Genomic DNA, 24,635 nt, shown 5'->3' with positions numbered 1-24,635 from the left:
GTCATACAATATTTACTGAGCACAAAATACACCAGGCACTGCACCTATCTTGGCACTGGGGATTCAGTATCATGACTGACAATAAACATGATAATCACAAATCATGACCTACACAGAACAGTAGGTCATAATACTGATCCTAATATTGTACTGCAATACTGACAGAAAATCACTTCATAGAAGATGATAAGAGATGGCTGAGCTGAGGCAGAGCTGGGACTTCAGGTATGAAGAATGAGCCGGACATGTGAAAATTTGTAAACAGCCTTTCTAGGCTGAAAGGAAAACAGGCTGAGAGGAAAGGAATGACAGGATCTAATTTGAATTTTAAGTTTACACTGGCTGCTGTGTGAAACCAGGAAACCACTGCATGGTATCTTAGCAAAAGATGATGGCAGCTGGGATTAGAGTAGTGGCAGTGAAGATGAGCAGAAGTTCACAGATCAGACTGGATATCAAGCTAACAGGATTAGGCAATAGACTCAAACTGGGGATAAAAGGATAGGTCAGATGATCAAAGAGAGGAATTAAGGATGTCCATAGATTTTTGGCTTTGGCGATCGGAATAGCCAGTGCCATTTATGATTGTGGGAAAGACCAGGAGAGGGCTACCTTTATAGAAAGGTCCTTTGCACAATGCAATCTCTCTAGACTCTCACAAGTCATTAGGGAAAGGCAAGGCACCATAGGAAAGCTCATAGTTTTTTTTCTGCAAGGGGTAAGATGCTAAGACCATCTAACTTTACAAACAGAAGGAGAACTTCCTTTGTAACCCTCATTTTAAGACAGTATTGCTTTTAATAAAGTCCAGTATCAAAGACCCCAACAACCATCAATTTTCCTTACCCCTGTTCACAAGATAGTGATGGACTTGGGATTTCCCTAAAATAAAGAGAGCCTTACGTTAATATTAAATCTCTAAAAAAAAGGGGGGGAGGTGTTAGGGGAAGGCTTTCATCTTTGAATAGATGGGTCTTCTAAAAGACAAATCTTTGACTATAACAATAAATAACATAAAGCTGGTTTTATCAGGTTTTTGTGTCAATAATTAACTATCCACCTCTAACCGCCAAGAGTTCTTTATTATTAGAAGAAAGGGAATAAGTGGAGTGGGTGGCTCAATTTAAACACAAATAGGAGTTCCCCAGTGTTGCAGCAGGTTAAGGATCCAGAATTGTCACTGCTGTGACTCAGGGTGCTGTTGTGGTGCAGGTTCAACCCCGGAACTTCCCACATGCTGTGGGTGTGGCCAAAACATAAAATAAACACAAATATCATAAAGTCCAAAAGGTAAAAGGAGAAGCATAAACAAGCCCTGAAAAGAGAAGCCATGCTTTCTAGAAACAGTATGAAAAGAACTGTCAGTCCCATCTCAGTCTTCTCAGTACCACTATCAAACCACCAACTTTTGTGTGTCTGTGTGTGTGTGTGTCTTTTTGCCTTTTCTAGGCCACTCTCTCGGCACATGGAGGTTCTAGGCTAGGGGTCCAATTGGAGCTGTAGCCGCCGGCCTGCGCCGGAGCCACAGCAACTGCCAGATCCGAGCCATATCTGCAACCTACACTACAGCTCACGGCAACACCAGATCCTCAACCCACTGAGCAAGGCCAGGGATCAAACCCACAACTTCATGGTTCCTAGTCGGATTCGTTAACCACTGAGCCACGACAGGATCTCTAAACCACCAACTTTTAACTCATAAATAAAATCTCCCCACCTCTGCAGCTGTTTACCATTGGAGCATCTATTCTAAACTCTCAGCATTTCTCTCCAGTGCTCCAAAAAAACAGATTTTTCTACAGTCACGGCAAGAATAATAATCACTTCTCTATCTTCTTCTGTGACTTATTATAAAATCAAGTGCCAAAAATCTTTTCCTTTCTCTGGAGAAAACACCTGGCTATTGATTGGTCACCACATTCCCAACACTAAGTGACTTACACATATTTCTGAAAGGCAATGTTGAATGCTGTCACTGTGCAGTCTCACTCACCAAGCACAAAGACAAACAATGAACAAGAAAAAACAAACAACAGCTGTCCAGTTTGGTAAATGGGGAGGCCATTAACCATCAAGTGATGTCACCTCATTCTGCTTATCCTTCCCAAATCCAGGGTTCATTGGTGTATTCATCTCCTCTTTGTCGCTGACACTCCATATGAAGTGTCAAAGCAGCGATTATGAAGAACAGTACCTTTCTTACTACTCTGTGACTACGTATAAGCAGACAAATGTAAAACCGCCTCATTTTTCTCCTACACACATAACACCAATTGACTAGGTATGCTTGCAAAAGGCGTGACCCAAACCTACCATTCCACACTAATGCCTGAGAATCCAGTGGTAAATTCAGCAAATTTAGATGAAGCCAAATCAGTGCTGTAATAAAAAAGAATACTGAATCCCAGAAGGTACCAACTGTGAAATTCAATTTTCATTTACACAATGATATGTTATACTAAATCAGCTAACACTACATCATAGGTAGCATAATACTAAAGAACTTTTAACATTAACACTATATAAACTTGGAGAAGAAAATCTTGGTTGGGGAGTCAATGTTTTAGAGCGTATTAGGGTTGGTGGATAAGTAAAATGAAAAGTATTACATGTTTCACTATTCCACTAGCAGACATAACAACCTTGAAGTGATAGGAAATTAAATTCCTTAACATATAATTATTGAGCACACACTATGAAATAAGTACAATGACAGGACACTTCCAGGCCACCAAATACTTCCACACACACTCTGCATTCCTATAGCACAATAGCACTTAATATTCTGTATCACTTAATATACTGTATGTTAATCATTTATAAATTAAATACACATATATTACATTTTGAAAATATGTCCATTATCATACAAACACAAAACAGAACCTTAAAATAGTTGTAAAATTTTTATTCCCACCTCCCATGGATAGTCCTGCATACACCTTGCAGTATATACACTTCAGTGGAGATCACTGACCCAGGCCATAAGGAATGGATCTCAGTCACCTCTGTTTCTTCAGTGTCTAAACTGCAGCCAGCACTCAGTAAAAATTTGCTGAATGTGTGACCAAAGAGACACTTGAAAATGTGAATCCACAACAACAACAACAAAAAAAAGCCTGAAAATTCTGTTTCCAAAATGATGCAAAAGAGGAAAAGAGGAGCAGGAAGAAAGAACTGAATAACTGGTGAAGATTTTTAAGGTTTCTTGAAAGTTCTAAAATGCTCTAAACTACGACTTCATTCAATGTTTTTTTAATGTTATGTTCCAAGAATTTAAAGTACATTTTTAGGAATACACAAGCCACAAACTTAGATGTAATAAGGAAATGAAGTAAAGAGATTAAGAACTTAGTTGCTAAAATTCTCACTACCGGTGAAGTACAGTAGGTACACTTTAGAAAATACATGCAATTTAACCAGAGTCAAGTAAGACTGATTAAGCCAAAAATAAAAGCTACCACTAATATCTCTCTCTAGAAAAGAAATATTAAGGTATACTTTAAGGACACTATTAATGTTTATAAAACTGACAAGCAGTCAAGCTAAAACAGTATGCAAAACCAATCTTTCTAATTTCTAGAGTTTCTGAAATGTAAATAAGTCACCAGACTGCCCTTTCACTCAGGTCCAATGAGTGTTATCTGTCATTAACATAACACTCCATTTCCAAGGCCCCAATTTGCAAGATAAACTGCCTGTAACTCCACTTTTGTAGGTGGCAATATGTACTTGCCTATTTTTTTTAATACTACCCAATCATAGTTAGGCCCCATTTCGTGCCCAATACTTTCAGGTAAAGCCAAGCAGACAGATATTTCAGTAGTTTATCAAGTTTGCTTTTTACTTGTACAATGACTCATATAACACACATTGTGTATTTGTCCAATTCTCTCCCCCTCCCCATTCACCTCATACAATATAAGCAAGCAGATAAGCTTAAGAAATGGAAGTTTTTAGTACCTATTTGGATTATTCACATGCCCCCCAAAAGTTCTCGAACCATTTTTAGCTCTATCACACACTTTATAAATTCCTACTAAAACCTTACTAAAAGAAATTCCATATTAAAGTCTAACTTTATAGAGTAAATGGTTATTATGGTCAAAAGAATTACACTTAAAAAAAAAAAAAAGCTCCTGGTTTATATTTGGAAATGCTATTTTATCAACTTGCTTCTCTTTCTTGCCTTAATTCTCCTGCACAACAAAACTGATAAAACAAATTCATTCAAATAACAGTTAAATAAGGTTTTAACAAACATTTTGCTACCTCTTCAAATACATGTTTTAAAATTCAACAGGCAGACACTTCACAACAAATTGAACAAAGCCCTTCAGGCAAATCAGTTTAAAATGCCCCAACTATTAATTTCCTTCATACTTACAAAGGTAGAAGGTTAGTTTTATATGAAAGTAGGAAGACTAGAGTTGGATAAATTAATTTCAGAATACATCCTTTAATTTCAGCTACATCCGCCTCAAACTTAAGAAACTAAACACTTCTGATCCTTGAAGCTGTGTATCAGTTTGACTGATGCTCTCTTTCACGCCATGTAAGCCATTGCCTAATTGAGGCCAGACCTGTCAGGCTCAACAGCATCCCGGAAATGACTAGCCTACTAGAGCTGGAAACACATCAAGAATTTGGAATATTTCTCATATTGAAGTAAAGAAAAAAAGTTCAGGCGAGATTGTCCATAAGAACAATCAGTTACTGTTCCCCAAGGGGGGGAAAAAGACCTAAAAAGCATATTTTTGTTATTCTGCTCAGTCCACAAGAATACATCTAAATTCTGTACCTATTTTCAGGTGATGGTCCACTGAACTTACCCCTCTCCTTCCTATCCATGAACAAGAGTTCAGTGCGAAATTCTCATTTTGAATGCGTGTCTTGTAATCTAATTTTTAATTTTATACCATTAACTACTAAAACCAACACGCGGAGCACGGCGGGTTTGACTTAGAAACCTGTTAATAATAATGCCTAGCACCTAGCACCTGCTTAGTGTTTTTCACTTCTTACCGAGAAAATCCCTTAAATGTCAAAAAAGAAATAACAAGCACACATAGGCAGACACACACAAACACAATAACACACACAAACCCCAGTCATGAAAAATTAAGTCACATTCCGGCTATAAACTGTGCAACAGACACTTCCAGTTAGCGTGTGCTTTAGTGATCATGGACAGCGGTATCAGAGTAAGTGGTAGGGGGTTGGGGCTGTTAACAACATAACCGTGCATCAGAGCCAATAAGCAGCAGGCTAGAGCTGGCAGCAAGGCCGGTCTCTAAAGGCAGCTATAACACAATATCAGAATGCTGGATTTCCGAATGCCATCTTATGGAGGGGGGGCGGTGAGTGCTGGGATCAAGTGCAATGAGAGGCTCTGACCAACGTCTGAGATGAAACTGAACACAAGGTCTTGTGGCACCAGCTGTCCAGACTCATCTCACCTCAAATACAACTCAATTGCTGATCGTTCTTATCAAAGTCGGCCACCCAAAGGGGGAGGGGGAGGCAGGCAGGGGGTGGTGACAGCCCCCAAGAGACTGGCACAGGCCCTCGGAAAAGGAAGAGACTCCACAATTGGAAAAGGCTTCTAATAGCAAAAAAGGGGCTTTGCAGCCACCTCCCCTCTTCCTTCCAGCAGGGGCTGTTAGGTACGAGGTTAGGATGCTGCTGGAGCGTTTTATGAAGCAGTGATAGGAGAAAATGGCAGTAAAGGATGAGGGGGGCTGGAAGGGCTGGTGCCACCCAAGAAAAGGGGGGAGGAGACTTCCCTGGACACATCCAGGATAACAACGCCACCAGAGAGCACGGGCAGTGCTCTGCCAGCGCCTGGCACCACTCTCTGTGGGAAAGCTTCGCCCCCGTCCACACGGTCCCAATCCCCAAATACTGCTCCCACCCGACCCTTCTCCCCCACAATATCTCCATCGCTGGCCTCCTTTCCCTTCCGCCTCGGGCGCCCCACGCCCTCAAGCTCCCCTCCCCTTCCCCGGTCACCCACCCTCTGGGTAGCCCGTCGCCGGCCTCCCAGGCAGCTCGCCCAGACCCCTCCCCCCTCACCTCTCCTCAGCGCCTCCTCGTAGCTGAGGAATCCGATCCGTGACTCCTTGGCGCCCATGCTCCCCTCATCCCCTCGGCCGGGGGTCGGAGCCCGCTCTCGCCCCCACCCCCCTCCCGCCTTCTCCTCGGCGTCCCTGGCTGACGGTGTCGGAGTCCCCCGGCCCCTTCCTCCCCCAACACTAACAAGTGCGGCTTCTGCCCCGGCGGCTCCTCCCGGCCGCCGCCACCGCCTCCATGCCGAATCACGTGACACGCTCCCACCCCGCCCCCTTCCCCTCCCTCTTACTCCGCCCTTCTCCTCTCTCCTCCCCTCCTTTCCCTTCCCTCTTCACGCCCTCTTCCCTCCTCCCCTCCCGTCTGCCCCGCCGAGGGTCACCTGACCCGAGGCTGGGGACTGTTCCGGGTAATGGCCGCCGGGGGCCATCCACTCCGCCCCGCCCCCACGTTCGCCGCGCGCAGGGGCGTAGGGGCGGGGCAGGACCCCGCGCGTAACGCATCATCCCCTCCTTCCAGCCAATCTGAAGCCGCGAGGCCTGGGAGCCTCCGCCTGCCTGGGGCCCGTGACTTCCGGGGCGCTCAAGGCCGTCCCTCCCGCCCACAGGTTCCGGCGCCCGCCGGGCGGGGCTTGAGTTCTGGACTGTAGGTCTGGCTGTTGTCCAGACCCATTTTGAAAGAGAAATGGAATCTTAGGGAGCCTGGGTACGAGGGGTGCGGTTCATGAAAGAAAGGAGCGGCAGCTAGGACATTCCCAACGTTAGGGACATTTTTGATTGGGAGGAAGTTGTGAAAGGAGAGTCTCAAGGATTTCTTGTCACAAGAGAATTCTTTATCCTAGGGGAGAGCGCCTTAAGGAAAGTAAATCCTTGTGACAAAGTTTAGAGCATCTCCTTTTTCACGTTAGCCCATCCCCCCAGTTAGTTAAGGCCACAGTTCCTTTCACATGCGCAGACCCAGCTGTCCTAGGCGCATCTACACTCTGAGCCTGCCTCTTTGGAAGCTGCTCTGCAAAGGCGTAGCTTGCTTGGCAAGAGTTGCTCCCCACCAGAAATGTGAGGGCTATACGACTGATAACAAAGTTCCTTGCTTTTTTAATTATTTTTTTAAATCGTGGTAAAATATATTAGAATTGACCATGCTAACCATTTTTAAATAGCTCTAGAGTTCAGAATTGTACAGTATTTCTCTTTTTGTGACTGGTTTATTTTATATAGCATGTCCTCAAGGTTTGTCCATGCTGCTGCAAAGTATCAATTTCCCGGGTTTACAGTAGGATCCAGCAATTCCACTTGTGAGTATATACTCAAAAGAACTGAAAGCAGGACATGAACAGATATTTATACATCTGTTTATAGAACATTATTCACAAGAGCCAAAAGGTAGCAACAACTCAAGTGTCCGTTAACACACAGATGAATAAATAAAATATGGTATATGCCTACAATGGAATACTTTGCAGTTCTTTGCTTTTCCACCCTATTCGATTTGCTTTTATTAGTCTTGACCCTGAAAGTCAAAGCATAAGCTTCTAGATAAGGAAAAACACTCATTTGTTTGAAAAATAACCCTTTGGATTAGATTAGACTCAAGGTGCCACTTAGGTAATTCAGGGCCAGCAAAAGGATTTTAGTTCCTATAACCAACAAATTACAATATGCCCTGCTAAAGGGAGAAGGTAATAACTCTTTCTCTACTCATCTTTCCTGGCAGACCAGATCAGCAGCGTGGCATTAGTCACAGTGCTGCCCTTTCCAGTTCACTGTGAGGTAGTTAATTTTAAGACCTCAGATTAGTTTCATTGCTAAAAGGCCTTACTGAAAAGGCCATGAATAAGGGGGTTGGGAATGTTGAAAGCCTTTAATTTCCAGGTGATTAGTTCAGCATAGACATACGGCTCCAGACAAAACTCAGTCATCTTTAGCCTGCAGTTAGATTGTGGTAATTAATAGGGAGTGAATCCTAAAACAGGGTTCAGCTGCGGGAAAAAAGACCCTCAAGAGTTTAATTGCAACATACCTTGGCATTATTATTGTCCTAAATAATCAGTATCTAAAGGCAACTTGGATGATTATCTACCCACTTGATTTACAGTAGAATTGGAAGCAAATTGTTTTATCTCTTTGTAGTACTTGCCCCACCTGAAAGGTGGGATTTGGTTGCATTCAAGTTTGTCAAATAAAATAGTAAATTATTACAAAATACTCAAGAATGAATAGAATATAAACTTTATAAGGAGAGACTTGGAGCAGCACTAATACACTTTTTTTTTTTTTGCTTTTTAGGGCCGCACCCACAGCCTGTGAAGGTTCCCAGGCTAGGGGTCAAATCAGAGTTACAGCTGCCAGCCTTTGCCAGAGCCACAGCAATGCCAGATCCATATCTATGACCTACACCACAGCTCACGGCAACACCTGATCCTTAACCCACTGAGGCCAAGGATCGAACTGGCATCTTCATAGTTCCTAGTTGGATTCGTTTCTGCTACACCATGATGAGAACTCCAAATACACAGGAACTTTTAAAATTTTCTCCTTGGTTTCAGGCCCAGCTTCCCCAAGGGCTATAAAAATTTTCATCCCATACAGAGTTTACTAGGAATTAAACACTCTCAAAACCATGGGTTTTGGGGGGAAAACTGTAATTGTAATGTATACATGTAAGGATAACCTGACCCCCTTGCTGTACAGTGGGAAAATAAAAAAAAAAAAAAACATGGGTTAGGAGTTCCCGACGTGGTGCAGTGGTTAACGAATCCGACTAGGAACTCTGAGGTTGCAGGTTCAATCCCTGGCCTCACTCAATGGGTGAAGGATCCGGTGTTGCCGTGAGCTGTGTTGTAGGCTGCAGACGCAGCTCGGATCCTGCATTGCTGTGGCTCTGGTGTAGGCCAGTGGCTACAGCTCCGATTGGACCCCTAGCCTGGGAACCTCCATATGCCTCAGGTGCGGCACTAGAAAAGGCAAAAAGAAAAAAAAAAAAAAAAACAAACATGGGTTAGGGGAGTTCCCATAGTGGCGCAGTGGTTAACAATCCGACTAGGAACCATGAGGTGGCGGGTTCAGTCCCTGCCCTTGCTCAGTGGGTTAATGATCTGGCGTTGCCGTGAGCTGTGGTGTAGGTCGCAGACACGGCTCGGATTCTGCGTTGCTGTGGCTCTGGCGTAGGCCGGCGGCTACATCTCTGATTAGACCCCTAGCCTGGGAACCTCCATATGCCGCAGGAGTGGCCCAAGAAATAGCAAAAAGACAAAAAAAAAAAAAAAAAGGGTTAGGACAGAAAACTAGGAAATACAATTTCTCCCTTGTCTATGTTAAATTAAGCATGTTATTGTAGGCGGTGAAGTAGATAGTTACATCCGATGGGAATTTTAAATGTTAAACAGGAATTAAACCCTGCCTTTTGGTTTATATTACACAGCACTAGGCAATCAATTGTTAAACATCCCTCTATAACTTAAAATTGATAAAGTACTTAGGTTTGATGACATAGAAAATCTAAAGTCTACCTGTCATGCTGAAAGGAATTCTATTAACAGTTAGTTTGTTCAGTTTCATTATATTTCACTTAATCCACTGAAGAGTTGGCCAGCTACCTGACTTTAAGCATTGGGTTGCATTTGGGGAACCATTGCTTTAACTATAATTACGTGCCTGTGAAAGAGTTATGCATATGAAGATTTAAAGCATGAAGGATTGGTATGTAATTTTTACTTCCAGTTGGACAATCTAAATGACAGTGTTCCGTAGCTTACACTCCCAGAGAATTGGCATAGGAATAGGATAGAATCGCTTTAGTCCTAAGCCAAAGAAGCTTAGGACACAGTTGGGAAGGTCAATTCAATAAAGAAGAGGTGGAGCAGCACCTGACTGATATATAACTTGATTGCCGCAAAGTAAGGCCAACAGGTATGGCCTTACTACGACTAACAATAAGAGAACTGATTTTCCAGAATTAGGAACTTGTTACCCTACGGTGACATAATACGAAGTTTTAGTCACTTGCATTTTATTTTTTATTTTTCTAAGAATGTTCATAACTGGGAGTTCCCGTCATGGCGCAGTGGTTAACGAATCCGACTAGGAACCATGAGTTGCGGGTTCAATCCCTGCCCTTGCTCAGTGGGTTAAGGATCCGGCGTTGCCATGAGCTGTGGTGTAGTTTGCAGATGTGGCTCAGATCCCGCGTTGCTGTGGCTCTGGCATAGGCCAGTGGCTACAGCTCCGATTAGACCCCTGGCTTGGGAACCTCCATATGCTGCAGGAGCGGCCCTAGAAATGGCAAAAAAAAAAAAAAAAAAGACAAAAAAATAAATAAATAAATAAGAATGTTCATAACTGGAGTTCTCGTCATGGTGCAGTGGTTAACGAATCCGAGTAGGAACCATGAGGGTGCGGGTTCGATCCCTGGCCTCGCTCAGTGGGTTAAGGATCCGGCACTGCCATGAGCTGTAGCATAAGTCGAAGACGTGGCTGGGATCCCACGTTACTGTGGCTCTGGCGTAGGCTGGCAGCTACAGCTCCAATTCGACCCCTAGCCTGGGAACCTCCATATGCCGCGGGTGCGGCCCTAGAAAAAGGCAAAAAGACAAAAAAAAGAATGTTCATAACTATTTTGTTTGTTTTTTAGGGCTGTATCTGTGGCATATGGAAGTTCCTAAGCTAGGGTTGAATCAGAGCTACAGTTGCCTGCCTACACCAGAACCACAGCAATGCCATATCAGAGCTGCGTCGGTGACCTACACCACAGGTCACTGCAACGCCAGATCCTTAACCCACTAAGCAAGGTCAGGGATTGAACCTTCGTCCTCATGGATCCTAGGCAGATTCATTTCCGCTGAGCCATGATGAGAACGCCAGTTCATAACTTTTATCTTATTTTATTTACTTTTTTCTTTTTAGGGCCGCATATTAAAGTTCCTGGGCTAAGAGTCAAATCAGAGCTGCAGCTGCAAGCCTGTATCATAGCCGCAGCAACACCGGATCCAAGCTGCATGGGTGACCTATGCCACAGCTTGGGGCAATGCTGAATCCTTAACCCCCTGAGCAAGGCCAGGGATCAAACCCACATCCTGATGGATACTAGTCTGGTTCTTAACCCACTGAACCACAATGAGAACTCCTATGTTTTATTTAAAGCACGTTAAGCTACTTTCCCAAACACTAAATAGGCCCGAATGACTGCTTAGATTCCAAGGTGCATTCAGGGTGGTATGGCCAATAGATTAAGCTACTCCTTAATGAAAACTCTACTACTCATTGTAAAAAAAATTTCCAGGAGTTCCCATCGTGGCGCAGTGGTTAACGAATCCAACTAGGAACCATGAGGTGGCAGGTTCGGTCCCTGCCCTTGCTCAGTGGGTTAATGATCCGGCGTTGCCGTGAGCTGAGGTGTAGGTTGCAGACGCAGCTCAAATCCCGCATTGCTGTGGCTCTGGTGTAGGCCGGCAGCTACAGCTCAGACTGGACCCCTAGCCTGGGAATCTCCATATGCCACGGGAGCGACCCTAGAAAAGGCAAAAAAAAAAGAAAGATAGAAAATTTAGATTATTTCCTACAGCAGAAATTATCGCAACATTGTAAGTCAACTATACTTCAATAAAACTTTAAAAATGAAAAAAACAAAACATTAGATCATTTCAAGTGTTTCAATATTATAAACACTGTTACAATAAACATCCTTGTAGGTATTTCTTTCTTTTCATATGTGAGTGTATCTCTAGATGGATTTTCCAGAAGTGGAACTGCAATCTAAGGATATTCACCTTTTGGAATTCCCATCAAGGCTCAGTGGTTAAAGAACCCAACTAGTATCCATGAGGAGTTCCTGTTGTGGCTCAGTGGTGATGAACCTGACTAGTATCCATGAGGATGCAGTTTCGATCCCTGGCCTCACTCAGTGGGTTAAGGATCCAGTGTTACGTGAGCTGTGGTGTAGGTTGAAGACCCAGCTCATATCTGGTGTTGCTGTAGCTGTGGTAAAGGTTGGCAGCTTTAGCTCTAATTTGACCCCTAGCCTGGGAACCTCCATATGCCAAGGGTGTAGCCCTAAAAATACAAAAAAAAAAAAAAAAAAAAGAAAAAGAAAAGAAAAAAAATGGGTATCTGAGGAAGCCAATTTCCCCTTCTCCTTACTAACATTAATATCAATTTAAGCTGGTTTTGTTATTACCCTTTACCTATTATAAATCCTACCAACAAATAATTGAATCTCTGCTTTCCTAGACATGAAATCCATTTTCATTTTAAACCTAGACAAAATATATGAAGAATGGCTAAAGAGATGTCATTCTCTAACCAACAACTAGAGATGTCCCTTCCCTCTATCGTTCTTAAAAAGCTGCGTAAATTTGGCAAAATTTCAACAGGGCCCATCCCTTAAGAGCGTCTGACTTGCAAGATACCAAAGCTAAAACTAATGGGAAAGCAGTAAAACATTCAGAGTGAGGGCCTTTAACTTGGACTTCGTTTAAAAGGTCTCTTTTCTCCCTTACCACAGTTCATGCTTAGCAAACAACTTACACTACCCACTGAACCTGTCAGTAAATGCCTACTCTTTTTTTTTGGCCACACCCACCCCATGCAGAATTTCCTGGGCCAGGGATCAAACCTGAGCCAGTGCAGTGACCCAAGCCACAGCAGTGACAATGCTGGATGCTTAACCCTCTGAGCCATGAGGGAATTCTGAGTGTTTACCCTTCATAATATTCCTCCAGTGCCTTCCTCCACTCCACTTGCAATGAAGTTGTATTTGTCTCTCTCTCTTTTTTTTTAAGTTACCAGGCTAGGAGTCTAATCGGAACTGTAGCTGCCAGCCAAGACCACAACCAAAGCATCACCAGATCCTTAACCCACCGAGCAAGACCAGGGATCAAACCTGTGTCCTCATGAATACTAGTCGGGTTCGTTACCACTGAGCCACTAAGGGGACTCCCTTTAAAATTAATAGTTTAGGAGTTCCTGTTGTGGCGCAGTGGTTAATGAAACCGACTAGGAACCATGAGGTTGTGGGTTCAATCCCTGGCCTTGCTCAGTGGGTTAAGGACCCAGTGTTGCCGTGAGCTGTGGTGTAGATCGCAGACGTGGCTCAGATTTGGTGTTGCTATGACTGTGGCATAGGTTGGCAGCTACAGCTCCAATTAGACCCCTAGCCTGGGAAACTCCATATGCCACGGGTGTGGCCCTAGAGAAGACAAAAATTAATAAAAAATAAAATTAATAATTTAGGAGTTCACGATGTGGGTCAGCAGTTAACAAACCCAACTAGTATCCATGAGAACGCAGGTTTGATCCCTGGCCTTGCTCAGTGGGTTAAGGATCCAGTGTTGCCATGAACTGTGGTGTAGGTCTCAGATGCAGCTCTGGCATTGCTGTGGCTGTGGTGTAGGCTGGTGGCTACAGCTCCAATTTGACCACTAGCCTGGGAAACTCCATATGCCACAGGTGTGGCCATAAAAAGACAAAAATAAAATAAAATAGCTTACAAAAATCATTTAAAAAACAGTTTACAAATGTTAGGGAGTGGGTCTTGTGGACAATACTGCCCAAGCCGAGACTGCTTTCTCTTGTTAGCTCCTAAAAAAATCCATCAACTTCTTTTCAGTCCTCCTGTGACCTCCTTATTCATTTTCTAATGTGACAACTCCATTGTACTCTTAGGCCAGTCTTTTCCAGCAAAATAGAAGCTACAAGTTTAAGAATAAGAACATTAACTCAGGCATTCCCATTGTGGCACAGAGGAAACAAATCCGACTAGGAACCATGAGGTTGCTGGTTCAATCCCTGGCCTCGCTCAGTGGGTTAAGGATCTGGCTTTGCTATGAGCTGTGGTGTAGTTTGCAGATGCAGTTCAGATCCTGCGTTGCTGTGGCTGTGGTGTAGGCTGGCAGGTGCAGCTCTGATTTGACCCCTTGCCTGGGAACCTCCATATGCCATAAGTATGGCACTAAAAAGCAAAAAAAAAAACCCAAAAAAACTGAATTCTAGTTGGCAACTGAAATATAGAATAAGACAGAATCCATCTCTGAACAGGTAGGATAGAACTTACTTCAGTTTCTAGGTTCTAAATAGCTTTGTCAAGTCATCCAAAGGCCAGTTCACCACACTAATTATTCATTTTTAGTTATCTGAGACTTGCCAAATGTACCTTTGACTCTTATTTCTTCATCTAGTAGATGAAAGATTTAAACTCAATCAGGCTTTTTCTAGTTCTCAAATTCTATTATTTTATTATCTCTTGATATGTACGTTCTCTCGCCAGCTCAAATCTGTTTTTATTTTCAGTTCAGGCTGAGTTTTTTTCTCACCCAACTATTAATGCAATGCTTCTATTCTGTTTCCCATCTATTATTGAACCACTAGCCTGTTGTTTGTCTAATTATCCTCTTTTTTTTTTTTTTTTAATGGCTACACCATTAAATCCTGGGCCAGGGATTGAATCCACGCCACAGCTATGGCAATGCCAGATCCTTCAACCCATGGGCTGGGGGGATCAAACTCTCACCTGTGCAATGACACGAGCCACTACAGTTGGATTCTTGACCCACTGCACCACAAGGGAACTCCACTTTTTCATTCTTCTGATATACGAGAGCACTGATTAGAATTCCCATTCTAGTGGGAGTTCCCATTGTGGCTCAGTGGTTAAGGAATCCAAATAGGAACCATGAGGTTTCGGGTTTGATCCCTGGCCTTGATCAGTGGGATGGAGATCCGGTGTTGCCATGAGCTGTGGTGTAGGTCGCAGACCTGGCTCGGATCTGGCATTGCTGTGGCTCCGGCTTGGGCAGGCAGCAACAGCTCCGATTAGACCCCTAGTCTGGGAACCTCCATATGCCGCAGGTGCAGCCCTAAGGAGACAAAAGACAAAAGGCAAAAAAAAAAAAAAAAAAAAAAAAAAAAGAATTACATTCTAGTACATATATCTTTGTTTACACATGTGAGTATAGCTGTGCTACTATATGTGATTCTGATTATCTCTGCACAAGAAATTACCCCCAAAACTTAGAGGCATAAACAAAGACATTTATTTTGCTTATGAATCTGCAGTTTGGGCAAGGTTCAGTGGGAAGAGCTCACCTCTGTTCCATTTAGTGTCAGCTGCAGTGGCTCAAAAGTTGGAAGTGGAATCCTCTGAGGGCTTGATCTCTCACTTGTCTGGCAGTTGATGCTGGTGGTTGGCTGAGACCTTAGCTGGAACTGTTGGCTGGAACAATTACATGTGTAATGTGTTTCCTCTTTCCTCACGGTGATGTGGCAAGGTTCCAAAGGTGAGCAAAGAGAGAGAGAGAGAGGGAGAGAAAGAGAGAGAGATCAGCCTAAGCTGTATCACCTTTTATGACATAGCCTTAGATGTAACACCGTGTCACTTCTGCGGCATTCTAATCATTAAAGCAGTCACAAAGTTCTGCTCACGTTTAAAAGGAGGGGAAATAGTCTCCAGAAATATTGCTGTGCCACAGTCCACCTTCTGATCACAACAATTTTTTTTTTTTTTTTTGCTTTTTCAGGCCGCACCCATGACATAAAGAGGTTCCCAGGCGAGAGGTCAAATCGGAGCTACAGATGCTGGCCAACGCCACAGCCACAGCAACACCAGATCCGAGCTGCATCTGTGACCTATAGCACAGCTCACAGCAACACTGGATCCTTAACCCACTGAGCAAGGCCAGAGATCAAACCTGCAACCTCATAGTTCCTAGTTGGGCTCCTTTCCACTGCGCCACAATGGGAACCCCAGGTCACAACAATTTATGTTCCCTCCGTATGCAATATACCTTCACCCCTTGCTCCAAAATCCCCATTATGACATCAGAATCAGGCTTGGAGTCTGTGATTTCCTCGTCTAGACCAGATCCAGGTGTGAATGAGGCTCCTGGGATGTGTTTTCTCAAATATACTATTTCCTGACTTGATCACCAGTTCTTTGTAAATATACGCTGAGGTTATGTAGGGAAAGGGCACAATGATAGATGAAATGTACTCTTAAATGGTTCAGGAAAATATTCTTTTTATGAACACAATTTCTTTTTAGTGCTGCACCTGTGGCATATGGGCATTCCTAGGCTAAAGGCTGAATCAGACTTGCAGCTGCCAGCCTGTGCCAGAGCTACTGGATCCAAACCATATCTTTGGACTACAGTGAAGCTTCCAGCAACACCAGATCCTTAACCCACTCAGTGAGGCCAGGAATCAAACCCATATCCTCATGAATACTAGTGGGATTCTTAACCTGCTGAGCCACAATGGAAATTCCCACACAGAATTTCTGAGAACAATTTCCCCAGTCCTTGAGCCTGAGCAGAAATTTGTGATTGCTGGAGTTCCCATCGTGGCTCAGCAGAAATGAATCTGACTTAGTATCCCTCAGGATGCAGGTTGGATCCCTGGCCTCACTCAGTGGGTTAAGGATCTGGCATAACTGTGATCTGTGGTGTGAGTCGAAGACTCGGCTCAGATCCCACATTGCTGTGATTGTGGTGTAGGCCAGCAGCTACAGCTCCGATTCAGCCTCTAGCCTGGGAACTTCCATATGCCAAGAGGGAGACCCTAAAAGGCCAAAAAAATAAAATATTTTTAAAAAGGAAAGAAATTTGTGATTGCTTCAATGAATAGAATGCAGAAGAAATGGCACTGTGTTATACCTGAGGATAAAATATACATACATGTAGGTGTAGTGTATGCATACATGTGTGCATTTTGTATGTATATATATTGTGTATATATATTTATAGAGAGAGTGAGAAGGAGAATGCAAATAATAAAACAAGACAAGTAAAATGTTAACAACATATGAATCTGAGTAAAGGGCATGCAAGCACTTTTTCTTTTTTTGGGTTTTTTTTTTAGCGCTGCACCCACAGCATATGGAGTTTCCCAGGCTAGGGGTCGAATCAAAGCTACAGCTGCTGGCCTACACCACAGCCACAGCCATGTGGGATCCAAGCCAAGTCTTCGACCTACACCACAGCACACGGCAACACCAGATCCATAACCCACTGAGCAAGGCCAGGGATTGAACCTGCATCTGCATGGATGCGTCCTCATGGATGCTAGTCAAATTCCCAGTCACAACGGGAACTCCTGAGTATTCTTTTGTTGTTGTTGTTGTTGTTGCTTATGCCCACGGCATGTGGAAGTTCCTGGGTCAGGGATCAAACCTGTGCCACAGCTGTAATCAGAGCCACAGCAGTGACAACACAGGATCCTTAAACTGCTGAGCCTTAAGAGAACTTCGAAAGGTCATGCAAGTATTCTTTGCACTATTCTTATGTTTGCAACTTCCCTGTAAGCTTGAAATTAATTCCAAATAAAAAGGTTTTTTAGGAGTTCCCATCAAGTGGCAGAGGAAATGAATCCAACCAGGAACCATGAGGTTGCAGGTTCGATCCCTGGCCTCGCTCAGTGGGTTAAGGATCCAGCGTTGCTGTGAGCTGTGGTGTAGGTCACAGACGCGGCTCGGATCCCACGTTGCTGTGGCTCTGGCGTAGGCTGGCAGCTGTAGCTCCGATTCGACCCCTAGCCTGGGAACCTCCATGTGCCATGGGTGTGGCTGTAAAAAAAAAAAAAAAAAAAGTTTTTTAGGAGTTCTCACTGTGGTGCAGCAGGATCAGCAGTGTCTGGACTCCTAGGATGGACGCAGGTTCAATTCCCTGCCCTAAATGGGCCATGCAGCTCAGATCTGATCCCTGGCCCAGGATTAAATATGGAATAAGTTTGGAGCATCAATATTTCAATTTTTTTTTTTTTTTGTCTTTCATCTTTTTAGGGCTGCACCCAAGGCATATGGAGTTTCCCAGGCTAGGGGTCTAATCAGAGCTGTAGCTGCCGGCCTTTGCCAGAGCCACAGCAACACTAAATCCAAGCCACGTCTGCAACCTACACCACAGCTCACAGCAACGCCAGATCCTTAACCCACTGAGCAAGGTCAGGGATCGAACCCACAACCTCATGGTTCCTAGTCGGATTCGTTAACCACTGAACCACGATGGGAACTTCCCCTTTTCCTCGAAGAGCTAGTCTTGGAAAGATCCATCTTTGAGAGGGGAGATTTACCTTGCTGAAACCCAGCTATTCCCTGGTCTTTGCATAACCTAGCACACTAAAGGCCTCTGTAAGGCCTGGCTTTTAGAGAAATTATAGAAGGGTGCACATCAGCCTCCTTGTAACAAAGAAACTGGAATTAACTCTCTTAAAGAACCATCATTGTGCTTTCAGAATACAAATTCTAAAAATAGTGGCCGCTGAAAAACTACTTTCTCAGGTTTCCAGTTTGGAAATGACACTTAAATAGAAGGCAGGTCGTTTTAGTCACAGTGCCACAGTCCCCAAACAAAGAAGAACCAGTTGTAAAAGTCCCAGTTTAGGAACAATTAGTACTTTTTTTCTCTCCCCCCCCCCCCCCCGCCAACCCTGGGCCAGGGATCAAACCCACACCACAGCCTCAACCGAAGCTGCTGCAGTGACAAGGCCGGATCCTTAACCCACTCTGCCACAAGGGAACTCCAGTACTTCTAAGAAGCACATGCTGGCCATTTAATAAGTGTATTCACGGCCATCATGTACACCGTTTTATTCGTTCAAGTGTCATTATTCTGAAATGCTGGAGCCTACATCAGAGGTTGGTTCTAAAAAATGGTATTAGCCATACCAAAGATGTATAAAGAGTTCTCAAAAAAGTTTATGAGAGGAGTTCCCACTGCGGCTCACTGGGTTAAGAATCCAACTAGTATCCATGAGGATGTTCCCTCCCTGGCTCTGCTTGGTTAAGGATCCAGCAGATTCGGCTCAGATCTGGAGTTGCTGTGGCTGTGGCATAGGTTGGCAGCTGCAGCTCCTATTTGACCCCTAGCCTTGGAACTTCCATAAGTCATGAATGTGGCCCTAAAAAGAAAAAAAAAAAAAAAGAGTTTATGAGACATGTATTCAAGGAAAATCCTCTTAAACAATGTAATAGTAATTGCTAGCCCTTCATGTATAAGACACTGCAGTTTAAGGCCTTTTACACATGTTGTCAAATCATTTCATCTTCACAGCAACCCTAGGAGGTATATGTTATTATTATCTCCACTTGACAGACGAAGAAAATTGAAGTTCATCAAATTTAAATAATTTGCCCAAAGTCATACCACTCATTAATGATGGAACGGAGATTTGAACTCAGGCAATCTAGATGCAGAATCATGCCCTAACCTATATTTACATGATGGATTAGAAAATGAAGTATGGGGAGTTCCCATTGTGGCTCAGCTGAAACAAACCCTGCTAGTATCCATGAGGATGTGGGTTTGATCCCTGGCCTCACTCAGTGGGTTAAGGATCTGGCATTGCCGTGAGCTGTGGAGGCGTAGGTCACAGATGTGGCTCAGATCTTGGCTGAACATTCATTCCTTGAAAAAGGAACCTTGTTTCTCATGATAAGTATGCTTAGATAACTTCTATGCCACTTGACTCACAGATGAAGGAATTAGTAAATTTTTAGGATAGACCAAATCAATCTTTTGGACCCTGGAAAGACCATGCTTAAATGTAATTATGTTCATTTAGTAATTTACTTATTCAACATTTGTTTATTCAAAAAAATTTGTCAAATCACCATTTTGTGTAATAAATTGTGGTGTGAGGTGTCACCTGGACAGGTCTGTTGGCTGCCCATAAAAGGCTTCTCAGGTTGACACTGATCTTAGTGTAATCACCTCAGCTTGGAAACTTTTAAGTTTACAAACTCCATGTTATCAAATTGATCCATTTATCAAAGATTGGCTTATGCCAATCAAATGACCATGGAACGGAGGACCTTGGTGGAATAAAAGGGACCAGATTTACCTTTCTGCCATAAACAACTAGGAAACTAGACAAAATACATAAAGCAACTCTTTTCAGACTTTGGACAATAGGCAGTCCAGAGCTGACATCACCGAGTGAAGAAAAACAAATGAAGTGAGTTCTACAATGGCCCTGGCTTTATGCCTAGAGGCACATTCTAGATCATAAATTCAGAACATGAGAGAACACAGCAATCTCACTGAGTTGAGGAGACAGAGAATGGATTCATGGTCTCTGCAGCAGCACGAACTTGCTAGGTTCCTGATAGAAATATTCCTGATTGAAATATTCTGATAGACCAGCAAGAAGGTATATAATAAAAGACCTCCAGAAATCTGCACAGGGCCTTGAGTCTTTGCTGAATACGAATGTGGCCACACACAGAGTTAAATTCCAGAGGATGAACATGGAGTAATCAAAGAGATGTAACTGAACAATTCCCAGGACTCAGACGGGCCTAGGAAGCATTCTCGCCAGGTAGAGTAGAAAGACCTCATTGACTACCCAAGACATTCAGGAGAGATCTCAGAAGAGTTAAACATTAACAACTGGTCTAAACTACCACTAAAGTAAAGTATATTCTAGACATGCTTTTAAAAAGATTTAAAGGGGAGTTCCCGTCATGGCGCAGTGGTTAACGAATCTGACTAGGATCCATGAGGTTGCTGGTTCCATCCCTGGTCTTGCTCAGTGGGTGAAGGATCCATTGTTGCCGTGAGCTGTGGTGTAGGATGCAGATGTGGCTCGGATCTGGCATTCCAGTGGCTGTGGTGTAGGCCAGCGGCTACAGCTCCAATTCAACCCCTAGCCTGGGAACCTCTGTAAGTGAGGGTACAGCCCTTAAAAAAAAAAAAAAAAAAAAGATTTCTAGAGCTGAAAAATATATCTGATATGAAAAATTCAACATGGCAGGGCTAGCTTTCCCCAAAGCAAGTGATCAGAGAGAGTAAAAAAGAGGTAGCAAGGAGGAAGCCACGTGTCTTTTATGACCTAGTGTATTCTTTTGCTATCGCAGTAATAAATTAAGTAATAAACTTGGTGACTAAACACAAAATTTACTCTTTTACAGTTCTGTAGGCCAGAAATCTGACATGCCTGCCACCTTGTGAGGAGATGCAAGAAGACCTATGGAGAGGTTCAGTGAGGGAAGATTCACCAGCACTACGTTGCCAGGCACAGGAATGAGGTACCTTGGAAGCGGGTTCTCCACCCCAGTCAAGTCTTCAGATGACTGCAGCCGTGGCTGACTTCATGAGAAACATTAAGTCAGACTCACCAAACTAAGCCACTGCTAGATTCTGGACACAGAGAAATTGTCAGATAATAAGTATTTATTCGTTCTTTTTTTGTTTTCGGTTTTTTGGTTGTTTTTTTTGTTTTTGTTTTTGTTTTTGTTTTTGTTTTTGTTTTTGTTTTTGTCTTTTTGCCATTTTCTTTGGCTGCTCCCTTGGCATATGGAGGTTCCCGGACTAGGGGTCTAAAATTGGAGCTGCAGCCGCCAGCCTACGCCAGAGCCACAGCAAGGCAGGATCCGAGCTGCATCTGTGACCTACACCATAGCTCACGGCAACGCCGGATCCTTACCCCACTGAGCAAGGTCAGGGATCAAACCGGCAACCTCATGGTTCCTAGTCGGATTCGTTAACCACTGAGCCACAACAGGAACTCCAAGTAGTTATTCTTTTAAGCTATTACAATTTAAAACAATGTTTCCCAGACACAGAGAACATACTTGTCGTTGCCAAGGGGAAGGGAGGATGGGGAAGGGATGGATTGGGAGTTTGGGATTAGCTGATGAAAACTATTTTATATATAGAATGGAGAAACAACAAGGTCCCACTGGATAGCACAGGGAACTATATTCAATACCCTATGATAAGCCATAATGAAAAAAATATATATATGTATGGGAGTTCCATTGTGACTTAGTGGTAATGAACCCGACTAGTATCCGTGAGGATGCAGGTTCCATCCCTGGCCTTGCTCAATGGGTTAAAGATCCAGTGTTGCCATGAGCTATGGTATAGGTTGCAGACATGGTTTGGATCTGGTGCTGCTATGGCTGTGGTGTAGGCAGGCGGCCAGAGCTCCATTTCAACCCCTAGCCTGGGAACCTCCATATGCCGCAGATGCAGCCCTAAAAAAGACCAAAAAAAAAAAAAAGGAATATATATGAGAGTTCCCATTGTGGCGCAGTGGAAACAAATCTGACTAGGAACCATGAGGTTCCAGGTTCGATCCCTGACATACCCCAGTGGGTTAAGGATCCCGCGCTGCCGTGGCTGTGGTATAGGCCGGCAGCTACAGCTCTGATTAGACCCCTAGCCTGGGAACCTCCATATGCTGTGGGAGCGGTCCTAGAAAAGGCAAAAAGACAAAAAAATAAAATAAAATAAAATAAAATTTTTTTATTTTTTTATTACTCAATGAATTTATCACATCTGTAGAATAATATAAATTTTTAAAAATTAAAGCAATGTGATTTCTAACAGTAGATAACAAATGCAAGAGTGTCTTCAACAAATAGTATTGGAACAAACTGGATAGCCATATGTGAAACGAACAAACAGAAAGAAAAAAACTTCCCCCAAACGGACATTTTCATACAGCAGAATACGACTCATCAATAAGAAGGAATGAACTATTGATCCATTTGACAACATGGATGAACCTCAAGAAACATTCTGCGGAGCAAAAGAAGTCAGGCATGAAAAGTACATCCTGTGAGATTTATTCATGTGAAACCGTAGGAAAGAAAACTGATGATGATTGAAAGCAGAGAATAGTTGCTTGGGGCTGGGGGTGAGCACGAAGGGAGGAGGAAGGAACGAAGATAGGCTTGGAAAGGAATAAAGGAAACCTGGTGTGATGGAAATATTCTACCTTTTTTTTTTTTTTTTTTTTTTTTTTTTTAGGGTTACATATGGAGGTTCCTAGGCTAGGGGTCCAATCAGAGCTACGGCTGCCAGCCTACACCACAGCCACAGCCACACGGGATTCAAGCCACATCTGTGACCTACACCACAGCTCACAGCAATGCCAGATCCTTAAGCCACGGAGCAAGGCCAGGGATCGAACCTGCAACCTCATGGTTCCTAGTCAGATTCATTTTCTGCTGTGCCAGGTCGGGAACTCCAGAAATGTTCTACATCTTGATTATAGCTCTATAGGTTATAAGGGTGTAGTTGTTAATACTCACTGAACTGTACATTTAAAATAGGTTCACTTTATATAAATTATAATTATGTAATTTATATATTTATGAATTTATGTATAATTTTGATATAATTCTGCCATATGCTATATAAAAATTACCTCAAAATTTTTTTTCGATATTAAACTGAAAAGGCATTCCCATTGTGGCTCAGTGGTTAACAAACCAGACTAGTATCCATGAGGACGTGGGTTCAATCCCTGGCCTTGCTCAGGGGGCTAAGGATCCGGCATTGCTATGAGCTGTGGTGTAGGTCACAGATGAGGCTCAGATCCGGTGTTGTTGTGATATAGGCTGGCAGCTCCAGCTCCAGTTAGACCCCTAGCCCAGGAACCTCCATATGCTGCAGGTGTGGCCCTAAAAAGACTATATATATATATATATATATATATATAAAACTGCAAAAAAAAAAAAAAAATCCTGGAGGAGCTCTGCCTCGAAGAGTTTGGCATTGTGGGAACTCCTTCCTCTCTTGCTCCCCAGGCCATCTTGTCGGCTGCTTGCAGTTGGCGGCATCCCACACCTAAGGCAGGAAGATAGTGGCCGCAAAGAAGACGAAAACATCACTGGAGTCAATCAACTCTCCACTCCAGCTCGTCATGAAAAGTGGAAAGTACGTGCCGGGGTACAAGCAGACTCTGAAAATGATCAGACAGGGCAAAAGCGAGACTGGTCATCCTCGCCAGCGACTGCCTAGCCTTGAGGAAATCTGAAATAGATTATTATGCCCTCTTGGACAAAACTGGTGTCCATCACTACAGTGGCAATAATATTGAATTGGGCACAGCATATGGAAAATACGACAGGGATGCCCACTGGCTGTCAGGGTGGTTCTGACAGCATTAGAAGCATGCCAGAACAGACTGGTGAAACGTAAACCAGGCACAATTTTTCTTTAATAAAACTAGCCAGAGCTCATTTAAAAAAATAAAAAATCCTGGAGTTCCCACTGGCTCAGTGGGTCATGAACCTGACGTTGTTTCCCTGAAGGTGCAAGTTCAATCCCTGGCCAGGCTCAGTGCGTTAAGGATCCAGTGTTTCTGCAAGCTACGGCACAGGTCACAGATGCGGCTCAGATCCGTGGCTGTAGCATAGGCCCAGGAACTTCCAGGTGCAGCTGTAAGAAAAAAAAGAAAATTCCATGATACAAATATACATACCTAAATTGTTAGTGCCTTTTATGTTTATTCATTTATTTATTGTTTATTTTTTGCTGCGCCCACAGTATGTGAAATTTCCCAGTATCAAACCAGTGTCACAGCAGTTCCCCAAGCCACAGAACTGACAACGGCAGATCCTTAGCCTGCTGAACTACCAGGGAACTCGTGGGTAGTGCCTTTTATATAGGAAAAATTTCTTCTGGGATATATGATATTATTGGTCCCTATTAAGGATTTCTTCCTTCCAGGATCAGGGAAGCCAGGAAACTCAATCAACAGTCAGAAGATATTTGTGGTCATCAGGTCCCCTTGTTATACTCCTGATGTCATTCTTGTTACTAAAATTGCAAAGTCTGAGACTGATGTCAT

General features: G+C 43.4%; 1 protein-coding gene and 1 pseudogene across 2 annotated transcripts in view; one reads left to right on the top strand and one right to left on the bottom strand.

Moving 5' to 3' along the window:
• USP32 (ubiquitin specific peptidase 32) overlaps positions 1–15,284 on the bottom strand; it is a 223,916-nt gene extending 208,632 nt beyond the window's left edge. Inside the window, exon 1 of one of the 2 annotated variants that reach the window (XM_021067306.1) lies at positions 15,147–15,284. Coding sequence is in view for 1 of the 2 variants with exons in the window: in XM_021067305.1 (XP_020922964.1) it covers positions 6,076–6,133 (58 nt within the window). In the remaining variant the exon portion in view is untranslated. Of the gene's footprint in view, positions 1–6,075; positions 6,328–15,146 lie in introns of those variants that run through there. The other variant, XM_021067305.1, reaches the window with a different exon arrangement.
• On the top strand, positions 6,482–24,193 carry LOC100620905 (annotated as a pseudogene).

This window comes from Sus scrofa, chromosome 12 (genome assembly GCF_000003025.6).
Source record: "Sus scrofa isolate TJ Tabasco breed Duroc chromosome 12, Sscrofa11.1, whole genome shotgun sequence".
Classification (NCBI taxonomy): domain Eukaryota; kingdom Metazoa; phylum Chordata; class Mammalia; order Artiodactyla; family Suidae; genus Sus; species Sus scrofa.
This window is presented reverse-complemented; position numbering and strand designations above follow the sequence as displayed.